Raw genomic sequence first — 11,244 nt, forward strand, 5'->3', positions numbered from 1 at the left:
CGTTAACTTGACGTTAACATGACGTTAACTTGACATTACATGACGTCAATTTAACGTCATGTTAACGTCAAGCTAACGTCATGTTAACGTCAAGTTAACGTCAAGTTAACGTCAAGTTAACGTCATGTTACGTTAAGCTAACGTCAAGTTAACGTCATGTTAACGTCAAGAATACGTCATGTTAACGTCATGTTACGTAAAGCTAACGTCAAGTAAACGTCATGTTACGTAAACCTAACGTCATGTTAACGTCCAGTTAACGTCATGTTAACGTCATGTTACGTAAAGCTAACGTCATGTTAACGTCAAGTTAACGTCAAGTTACATAAAGCTAACGTCAAGTTAACGTCATTATACGTAAAGATAACGTCAAGTTAACGTCATGTTACGTAAAGTTAACGTGACGTCATGCTGAGTCAAGCTGACGTCAAGCTGAGTCAAGCTGCGGTCAAGCTGCGGTCAAGCCGCGGTCAAGCCGGAGTCAAGCGGAGTCAAGCTGACGTCAAGCTGCCGCAAAGCTGCCGCCAAGCTGCGGTCGAGCTGACGTCAAGCTGCGGTCAAGCTGCGGTCGAGCTGATGTCAAGCTGCGGTCAAGCTGCGATCAAGAAGCCTGAGGTCAAGCTGCGGTCAAGATGCGGTCAAGATGACGCAAAGCTGACGCCAAACTGCGTTCAAGCTGCGTTCAAGCTGACGTCAAGCTGCGGTCAAGCTGGCGTCAAGCTGCGGTCAAGCTGCGGTAAAGCTGGCGTCAAGCTGGCGTCAAGCTGCCGCCAAGCTGCCGCCAATTTGACGTCAAGCTGCGAGCAAGCTGACATCAAGCGGCGGTCAAGTTGCGGTCAAGCTGGCGTCAAGCGGCGGTCAAGCTGGCGTCAAGCGGCGGTCAAGCTGGCGTCAAGCGGCGGTCAAGATGACGTCAAGCTGACGCGTAACTTGACGTATGTTGATGTAAGTTTACGTAACTTGGCATAACTTGACGTAAGTTCACGTAGCTTGACGTAACTTGACGTAGCTTGACGTAAGTTTACGTAACTTGACGTAAGTTTAAAATATAATTTTCTAGAGTATGTATACATAAAAAAGAGCTTACAGAGTTAGAAATATTATTTTCTTAAAATATAATTGTCACCCTGCAAACGACATTAAATAATTGATACATATTTGTTAAGTTGCAATGTTTCCTACCATCTATTACATTCATCTGGATAAAAGAAAAAAACTACACATTTTGGATTATATTTTAATACAGGACCACAATTAAATAGTTGAAACACTGGAAAGGAACTTCTCTACGTTTGTGAGCATGAAAGTTGCAAGACTATGTAGCTATTTTAAGCATTAGGCATAAATGGGAAGCATGAAACAACTAACCTACACCTCAACCGAAATGGGTTTGGTTTCCTATACAACACGAACCCAAGTCCCTCCACACATGGGACAACCATGAACCCAGCGGCTGATCCACCACGTTTCCCGCTCATTTTGAGTAGATGTGTTACCGTTCCCACCTTGTTGTGAATTAAAAGCCGAAGTCTGCCGCAAACATCTTATACACTGCATATATAGCATCATACACAGGTTCAATAACTAAGAAACAAAATACTTACTCGCTGATAATGACTCCAATACCAGATTTAGAAGTTTAGTTAATATAAAAATCAAAAGTGCATCTGAAAATACAATAAACAAAGTAAGACCACTTTCATATATGCACATGAAACATTATAGCACAAACAAGAGAAACTACTGTATTTACTTAAGCCTATTCCAAAAATAGTATACTCTGGAAAAAAAAAAAAAAAAAAAGGAGTGTTGCAAAAAAACAACCGTCGGAACGGATTTACTAGTGTACCGTCACAACGGATCTAAAAACGGATAAAAAAATGGTCAAAGAATAAACAACGGTAAAAAGGGTCAACAACCTAAAAAAAGGTCAAGACGAGGTCGAGACGGATGTTGACCAACGTTTACTTTTTTAAATATATTCCAAACATAAATAAATATTTAAAATTAAAAGCAAATATCTTTGTTTAAAGTATTGAACATGTATTGCAAAAAAAGCAATGAATTGGCCTCCTATAATCATACACCATCTAAATCCAATGTCTAATTTTCCACTAGATCGAATAACATAAAACATTCAGCTAAACAAACCAAAGTAAAATCGCGACAACTAGCAAAAAAAAAAAAAAAGAGAGAGAGAGAAAATGATACCTTGTACCAGACTCCTTCGAGACCAGTTTTCCAGACAGCAGTTACCACGTCTCGGCGGGACCCCATTATCCCAAGATACGCTCCCAGCCCCACTGACGTGTTCAACCCAAAAGCTGCATCTCTCTCTGACATCCTTCGTCTTTTTGGCCACAAGCGTTGGGCTTCATGATGAACATCACCACTATCAGCTGAACTGAAACTAGCAGGATCCGTACTTGTGTTCATCCTTGAAGAATCATCAGGACCCAAATCATCTGGGTCAGACCAGGGCCCACCAAATGTGTTCCGTCTATGCCATTCTTCAGCTGGAGGATGCAGTTCTAACTCTCTGAGTAACAAACCGGCTGCATCTGCACCTCTAGGCCGGGGCATATTCTGCATAGAAGGTTCATTGAAGACCGAAGTTCAAGGTTTTACATTAGGTTAAATGATTAATGTGTATATTTCTATGCATTAAGAAGAAAGAGGCAAAATGGGTTACCTGCATATGCGGGCCAAGTGATGCTTCAACAACCTCTGGTAAAACGGTGTAGTTTCCATCTATGTAATGGAGACGAACTTGGATGTTACTGCTCCCTACCTGAGAAATAGGCAACGGGTGGGCCAGACCTGACGTCCGTTTACAAAGATCCATTAGTATAAGAAACAGAACCTTTACCTGCATCACAATAACAGCAGATGAGATATGGAACTACATAAAAATCATTTCAAAGTACTCATGTAAGTTGACTTCAAGCATATCATCATAAAAACTGATTTTGTAATTCATAAGTAACCTATATTTAAAGCAAAATGGTACTTTCCTTTAGTATTCTCAAGTACTTTCCTTTAGTGCTCATTATATAACATAAGCAAATGACATTTGCTATTTTATGTATGACGACAAAAGAAACATGATTGTAGAAAATCATATGACACTGGCCTGATTTGATTTAGCTTTCATTAAGTGCACAAAAGAGCTCATTTATCTTAAATGGAGAACGCCTTTAAAAATTATGAAATGGTCTGACCTCGTCGAATGTGTATCCTTGACCAGCATTTCCAGAACCATATCTAGACCTATTTCCCGGTCCATCTTCAGACCCTTTTGCTCCTGACCCAACTTGACTGACCCGAGAAACAGTCAACTCATCCGATCGACCCAAACTCGAAGGCACTTTTGTAGGACCAGAGCTGATTTCTTCAACCTTTCCAACAGCACCAGGATGAGGTTTATTCACAGCTGAATCAGGGTTCCTTTGAGGAGCCCCTAGAAACCGGGGTAGGTGTATTCGTCGAAAGAAAAAACAAAACAATAAAAGTTGGCATAATCTATGAAGAAAATGGCAGTCCCCGATAAGCCTGACAGCTGGCGTTCCTGGGAAGGTTCCGGTGTTTATACTTATGGGCATAAATGTAGATGGGCCAGTAACTGGGCTGGGAGCAGTAGTAGGCCCATCAGAAGTGCTACTGATCTTTGCAATAGCTCCTTGTACCCATGCTTGAATAGGAGTACTTGTAGTAGAACTTGCAGTACCATTCTGACCACCTGGTAAACAATACCAAGTATTCGTATTAAAGGTGGCAAATTTGACCCATTTACTTATGGATGAGTTAATTTGGACAATGTTGTTTCCCTGGTGAGTCAAACGGGAAAAATTCAGATGAGAAAAAGGGTCAAACGACCGAAAAGGCTCTGAAAGTCTATTTAGTGAATAGAACACCCGAAATAATTATCTTATAAAAACAGAATTTTACTAAAAAAATACTCCCTCCATCCCAAATTAATAGTCCATCTTTCCTTTTTTGGATGTCACAAATTAAGAGTCTACTTTATAATCTATCTTTAAATAGATAAAAATAATGTGATAAAAGTCTTTTATACCCCTACTTTATACATGTAAAACAAAAAGGTAGGTAAAAATCATAGTAAAACTGTAAAGTGAACAAAAAAGTACAGTGTGACAATGACTTTTCTAAAACTGTGTTTTTTGTCTGGGGACTATTAAATTGGGCTTAAGGGAGTAATATTCTTGTAAACATGTTAGGCACTAATTGTTCACAAAACATCAAAAAGAAAATGAACGATATGTGCAGGTTGACCCGCCCATCTCGAACTGGTAACAATTATTTCCTTTTTAAAACTTGTTACCCAACCCGCCCATGTTGCCACCTCGAGTTCGTATATAAGTTAATAACAAAAAACATGTCATATATGTTACAAAAACTGACCCTGTGCAGGTCCAGGGGTGCCAGCACTTTGGGTAGGACTAACCACCATGTTCCGGTTACCACTTGTACCAGCAGTTACAGCATGACTTGCCAGTGTACGACAAAAACTGGCATAACGACGCAAGCGTGTAATGAAATGTGAGGCTAAATCAAGCACAGCATCAACATATGCCTACATATTGATTGCAATAATTAGAAAGAAAAAAAAAAGAAGAAAATGATAAAATTCTTGAAAGAGTTTGGTGCAAACCTGGACGTTTAACACAAGTGCAGGGTCAACAGCCATTGATTCATGGTCAAGACTGTTTAATGTCTCGCCAGATGCTAGCCATGGCTCAACTACTAGAGCTGAAGGATTAATCAAAGCCGATTCTATTCCTTTTCCTAACATATCTAGTAATAGTCTTGCTTGCATATCAAGCACCATTGCTCTTACTTCCTGTGCATTTGTACCTTCTAATAGTCTGCATTTTATCCTGTCTAATCCCTGCAAAAAAAATATATCAACTATCGTGATTCTTAGTCACATATAAAACAGACAACTCACTCAATCAAATGGATAAGTAAATGGGTCGGACTGTTAGGGAGAAACAAAAGGAACTCATAGATATAGTACATCAGTGTAAAACAACAGTCATAAGAGAATGAAAACATACAGGGCCATATTGCTGTCTGTGCTGAGTGGAAGGAAGAGAATGAAAATCCGCGTCCAGAACCGCGATCACATTGTTTAGTGAAACTGGGAAAAAATCATAAGAACAGTGCTATCAGTGCATGTTAACGGCAACCGATTGGTGGTGTTTCATAAGTAAAAATTCCAAAACTTGAACTAAAATGATATAAAACAAAGAAAGTAACTAGTAGAAACAATATTATATAGTGAGCTCCATCCAAAGCACCCAACACAGTTAATCAAGACCCAAAAAATCTAAAATGCAGCTTAATCATCTTAGAAAGATTATCTGATAAATTAAAAGATATTGATACAAGCCACATTCTTACCAATGCCATCCTCAGCAGCACTCTGCGTACAGCCTACAGCATCCCACCAATCAACTCCAACCATAAGACTCCACCAAAACCTATAAGCATGGAACATTCAGAGGAAAAAAAAAAAAAAAAAAAAAAAATTACCATAATAATTACAGTTAAATAGTACTTCTTCCGGAGGCATCTGTTTACGGTTCATATTTACTAAACTTTGTACCAAATAAATATGTCAAGCTTACAATTATTCCATAATGCCCATAACAGATTTTTTGTTTCTGCCTTCTACTACTAATGCAAATTGGAATGCGTATGTGCATAGACTGATAAATCAAACAAACTTATAACATCTTACAAGTCCTATAATGGCAATTATTCTCACACTACATATCCTTAGTTGATTTTTAATAGCTAATAATGTGACCAGTTCTGTAAATACCTTTCTGCAATTGCACGTTCCCATGTTGAGGAGTTCGTTTTCACTTGACTGCTTGAAACAGCAGGAGGAAGAACACGAACTATCTTCAACATAGTGCAATCCCTGATTGTATCATGCCAAACAGTAGCAGAACAGCAACTTGTAGAGGAAAACGCAGGAGAAGCAATTGCAGAAACAACATTGATCTGATAGTTGTCCACAGCTGTAAAACTAGACCCAGAAAAGATGTGGACCCCACCTCGTAAAAAAGCAACAGCAACTTCACCGCCATGAGCAGAATAGACTATACGTGCAAGAGTTCTAACATCACTTGGTAAATCGAATGGGTCAAAAACTACCCGTTTTGCCTTCTCAGTGTCGGAATCGGATGCGTTTAGACCCTCGGAAGCTAAACCTGTGATACCACCTGTTTGGTTGGTTTTGAAATGATCGGTGGCTGGGATGCTTTTGTTGACTTTTGTGACCCATACCGTTTGCATGGGTGGTTGACCACCAAAACTGGATGTGGGATTACCAAATATGGGATGCAGAACAACGGGTTCTAAAGAGGATTCCCAGCGTTGAACTCTCCAACCAGTAATTGAAGGGCCCTCATCTGGGTCATAAGGAGACATGTACTGCCCTACATCAAGAATATGAGAAATTAATAGTTTCATTTGCCAGAATAAGAAACATATATATGTCAAAAGAAAAGAAAACACATAAACTCCATTATGAAGATACATCAAGAAAACTAAAATGGTCAGCTTGGGCAGCAGGTCAGAAGCGTTAGGATTAATGCAGGTAATTTTATTAGAGGGTCAGATCAGGTTGGCCGATAAACACCTTCAATCCATTCTTTAAATGATCTACTATAAATCAGTGATCTATATATGATTACCAAAAATATATTGTTATAGCAATAATATATAGGTATATATTGTATGCATTATAAATACACTCTGGGTGGCGCGACCTTCAACCAATTTGACCCATTGCAATTTTATCTGAATTTTTAGTGGACCAGTGTGGGATCAAAGATAAACCCATATCGACCCATATCAATATATATGTGAAAAATTGTCACCTAGGGTATATATCTTTTGTCTCGACAAATTTTACAATCATCTGAAATCACTCTAATATACGAATTAGACAAGTAAATATGAGTGGCTGTCATCCTTTTCATCGAACTAGGGTTAAAGCAGAGCTATTTTAGTGATTTCAAACAGCAGAGACCTAATGAACCATATTCACATTTTTAAAGGTGTAGTTTTAAAAAGAAGTCTGACAGCAAACCGTGAATTGTACTTGGAACTCTTTACATTGAATAGTAAAAATGCCCAAAAAGGAAATATAGAGATTAAAAAACATTCAGTTCAGTCATTACCTTCAACAATCACAATAGCAATTACAGACCCACCACAAGTCGGGTCAAACGCAACCGCTGTGACACCCGAACCCCAAGTAGTTGTTGCTGCAGACTGAGCCGAAGCTTCAGGACTCACATACGCAGAAAAATTCGAAACAGGAGAACAATGAAGTGCAATCATGTCACTATAATCTTGTTCTGTCTGTTTCTTCCCTTGTTTAGCTTCTAAAAACAAATACTCCTGCCAGCTAAACAAGTACGAGGCCAACGATGCAAACCCGTCCCATACAGGTGGATTAAGTGAAGGCGGGATCCCATTGCTTGTAGTAGTTTTTGGAGTGGCTTGGAATCCATTACCGGGACCCGGGCTAACCTCCCATACAACAACGGTAGACGGGTTTACAATTGGAACTCCGGCTACATGCAAGGCGCCGGAATCTGTAACTATTGCATCGGCCGCCATTATGCCACTAGGTCCAGCTCCTAAAAGACCTTTACTTGTACAAAACCATTTAGATGTGACACTACGGTTTGATGACCATTGAGACCAGTGAAGCTGAATTGATCCAGAAGAGAAGACAGAGCATACACAAAGAAAGTTTGGCCATCCAGCTGAGTATATATAACAGGATATTATCACGTTACATGACTTGTTCAATGTAAGCAGAAACAGAAAAGGTTAAAGAATAAGGGACCCACCTGGAGTTTGAGGTTGTTGTGATAGAAACTTTTCTTCAAATGTTGACTTTGTAGAAGTACTTGATCTTGAGGAAAGCCACCTATACTAAAAAAAAAAAAAAAAATAAAAAAAATAAAAAAAAAAAATAATTGACGCATAACACTTCAAGTAATTAGTTAATAGTATACCCGGCAACTGAGATCCATACTCCCAAATTTGGGTCAAATGGGTCAAGCTTTCGGGTCAATTGGGTCTTCAAAAGAATTAGGGCGGACAATGTAAACCAAACCTTAAAAAAAGGTCTAATGAGTTTTCTCCAACCTATTGGGTCTTACACAAAATATAAAAGCGGGTCAAATGGGTATCAAATCCTAAAGTTCAATAAATAGAGACAGGTCAATCGGGTCTTGTGAATGGGTCAAATGGGTCGAGCATAACAAGTTTCATCCGTCAATCATTTTTGAAAAAATTAATGGTTATATCAATTATTACGTATGTTAATATTTTCTTATATATATAATAAATAATACGTAATAACTAAAACATTATAATAAATGTAAAAAATCAAATGTAAAAGTATATGACCCATTTGGACCTATTTGACCAATTACCCAATTCGACCCAAACCGACCCAACCTGACCCGTTTGACCCATGACCCATTTCAACCCAAAAACCGTTTTGACCAGTTACCCAAACCAACCCAACCTGACCCGTTTGCCAGGTATAGTTTAATATCCAGAAGGCAGCAACAGCATCATACAGGAGACACCCCAGATAGCCACTTTGTAACAACTGCGATATCCTGCCGCCACTCATGAGCCCGCTGCCAACAGCTAGCATCCTGAACCAAGCTATCTGATCCCTGTAGTATCATACAAAATGTCAGTGGCAATGTATTGTATCAGATTCAGATAACCTAGAAAAATTGGCAAGATAACTTATAAATACAGTATATATTTTTTCTAGAGATATGTTTTCAGCAAGAGACAATAAACATGTTTAATAGTTATGATTAAGAGTTTAGAAACAGGTAAACACTACTCAAAATAGCTTACATGTGAAGGTTGTGTCCATATAGTTATCCGCCCATGAAAATTAGCAATTAGCAAGGCACGAGGGCAAGACGAAGGCGACCATTCAATAAACTGAACTGAATCACGTGGAGAATCTGGCATAGTAATTCAATCACGAAAAGTCATGATTAGAATAATTATGTAGCATAAGAAACAGCACAAAGAACCTCTATATATGTTCGTGAACTGTTAAAGATAGCGTATTAATAGTTTAAGATGCATTAGTGTTACATGATTTAAGAAAACCTTATATGGGTTCCTTTGTATGTAAAATGAGGACTTAACCTCGTAACGAGAATCAAAATAATGGTTCCCACCAAACAAGGGAAGAAGCAGTGAATATATAGGTGGCATGAAAAGCATACTGACACTCAAAGATTGCATCACGCACATTGCCAGGTACATACACATACAAATTTGCAGTTGCAATGCAAGTTTATGATAAAGTGGCCATTATATGCAACTAGTAAGAAGTTTCATAAACAATACCTGCTATGACATTAAATACGGTTGACTCGGTAGGTCGTTCAGGGATCACGATATGTATTGGAATCCAAAATGGTGGATTTGCATTAGAACTACAAGAAAGAAAACAAGCCTTAGAAAAAAACGGTTTTAATCATTACAATAATGTGATGTATTAAGACCAACAGAGTTACATATTTATCAAGATCCTACCATAATACCGCCTAACTTGAAGTACTGCGAAGACACTACCATAACACATATGTGAAATTATGCATCAACTTTATAGCAATCTCTTCTTATATAGAAAAACTATATATGGTTAGGAAAACAAATATTTCATTACCTCGGTATACGTGCACAAGTCTCTGATGCACATGCTATGGCATTTAGCTTTCCACACCACGCAACGGCACTGATAGAGACAAAAAAAAAAAAAATTTGTGTTCATTAAAATAATATTACTACTCAAGTTGAATGAATGAAATTCTAAACTGCACAATTAAGCCATGTGTTTTACATCAGCTAACTCATGTGGTTCCATCAACCTAAACTTTCCCCCTCATGATCCAACTAAACTATCACAATTACTCAATTCTACAGATACAATGATCATATCACTGTGCAGGTACAAGTAACATCGAATTAAACATGCTAACTTAATTAAACAAATAACAACCAATTAAGCAAAATGAAACTAGTTTATACATCAATTAGCCACAATAAAAAGCAATAAACAAGCTGAAATACCTAAAATTACGACAGAGTTCAGGAACACTCATTTTATACAACAAATTAGACCTAGGCTGTTTAAGCCTAATGCAAAACACCGTCGCCGGATTAACGTTATCCTCATCCATCGGATCTCCGGCAGTTCCACCACCTTTATCCACCATATCAGTATCGTCTCCAGCACCACCGGAATCAGTAACAACAATAGGACCGTCAGAAGGATCAGTAACAGGTGTAGCAGTGACAGGTGTAGCACCAGATGATGAAAATTCTTCTTCGGAGTCTTTGTTATTATTAACAGGGCCAGAAGAGGCACTCATTTGAAAAAAGGAATAATAGGGCTAAAAAACCCTAATTTATATACGGTAGAAAGATAAAAAGGAAAGATGGAAGTGGGGAGAAAGTCGTAATTGAGGGCGACAGCGATGACTGGGAGATAGAGATTTTATTTTGTTTTTGTCGAGAGATGAGATAGTGGGGTTAGGGTTTCTATTTCTACTATACAAACAAATGGGTTATAAATTACACCAGTACTAACAATATGGGTCACTAAGTACAGAATACTCGCCTCAAAAAATTTACATAGATGAAAAACTAGTAAAAAATTTGTGGGTTTTAGTAATGGGGGATGATTTTCACACACACTTTTTTGATCCTCACACACCAATTTAAAGAAATGGAGTATTATTAGAAGAGTAAAAGGTTAAAATAGGTGTGTGAGGATCAAAAAAGGGTGTGTTAGAATCATCCCCTTTAGTAATGATTTATTTTAGGGTGATGATATATACACAACCAATTTTTACAAATACACAACCAAACATGTTTTACAGTGTTGTACAGTACAACACTGTAAAACATGTTTGGTTGTGTATTTGTAAAATTTGGTTGTGTATATATCACTACCCTTTATTTTATCGACATTCTTAATAATAACTTCGTATAGATTTAATCTAAAAGGGAAGCACTTTTTTCGGGAAGTGGGAAAAGTAAATTTTTTTTATTTTTTTCAGGCATCAAAGATCACATGAAAATATGAAAATTTAAAAAAGACAATTTGTGATGAATGTTATTATTTTAGCGAAAAAACGCTCGAAA

General features: G+C 37.9%; 1 protein-coding gene across 2 annotated transcripts; it reads right to left on the reverse strand.

The window, feature by feature from the left end:
- Positions 1–1,103: 1,103 nt before the first annotated feature.
- Positions 1,104–10,486, reverse strand: LOC139863115 (mediator of RNA polymerase II transcription subunit 16-like). 2 transcript variants are annotated; one of them, XM_071851762.1, is made up of 16 exons: positions 10,168–10,486; positions 9,764–9,832; positions 9,442–9,530; positions 8,935–9,047; positions 8,640–8,741; positions 7,899–7,983; positions 7,218–7,811; positions 5,849–6,470; positions 5,425–5,504; positions 5,079–5,161; positions 4,673–4,909; positions 4,423–4,594; positions 3,222–3,739; positions 2,693–2,791; positions 2,212–2,586; positions 1,104–1,551 (listed from the first exon to the last, which is right to left on the reverse strand). In XM_071851762.1, exons 1-16 carry the CDS (start codon positions 10,467–10,469, stop codon positions 1,399–1,401), a joined length of 3,693 nt encoding a protein of 1,230 aa, XP_071707863.1. In that variant the 5' UTR covers positions 10,470–10,486; the 3' UTR covers positions 1,104–1,398. The 2 variants fall into 2 exon arrangements, with proteins under 2 accessions (XP_071707863.1, XP_071707862.1); XM_071851761.1 differs by having other exon boundaries at positions 2,693–2,869; positions 10,168–10,485.
- Positions 10,487–11,244: the final 758 nt, after the last annotated feature.

The sequence above is a fragment of the Rutidosis leptorrhynchoides genome, chromosome 8 (assembly GCF_046630445.1).
Source record: "Rutidosis leptorrhynchoides isolate AG116_Rl617_1_P2 chromosome 8, CSIRO_AGI_Rlap_v1, whole genome shotgun sequence".
Classification (NCBI taxonomy): domain Eukaryota; kingdom Viridiplantae; phylum Streptophyta; class Magnoliopsida; order Asterales; family Asteraceae; genus Rutidosis; species Rutidosis leptorrhynchoides.

Coding starts and splice junctions, on each gene's coding strand:
- LOC139863115 (XM_071851761.1), bottom strand. CDS start 10,469: ATGAGTGCCTCTTCTGGCCCTGTTAATAATAACAAAGACTCCGAAGAA. Junction 3,740..4,422: donor CACCCCTGGACCTGCACAGG/GTCAGTTTTTGT, acceptor ATTGTTTACCAG/GTGGTCAGAATGGTACTGCA. Junction 2,587..2,692: donor CACTTGGCCCGCATATGCAG/GTAACCCATTTT, acceptor CCTTCTATGCAG/AATATGCCCCGGCCTAGAGG.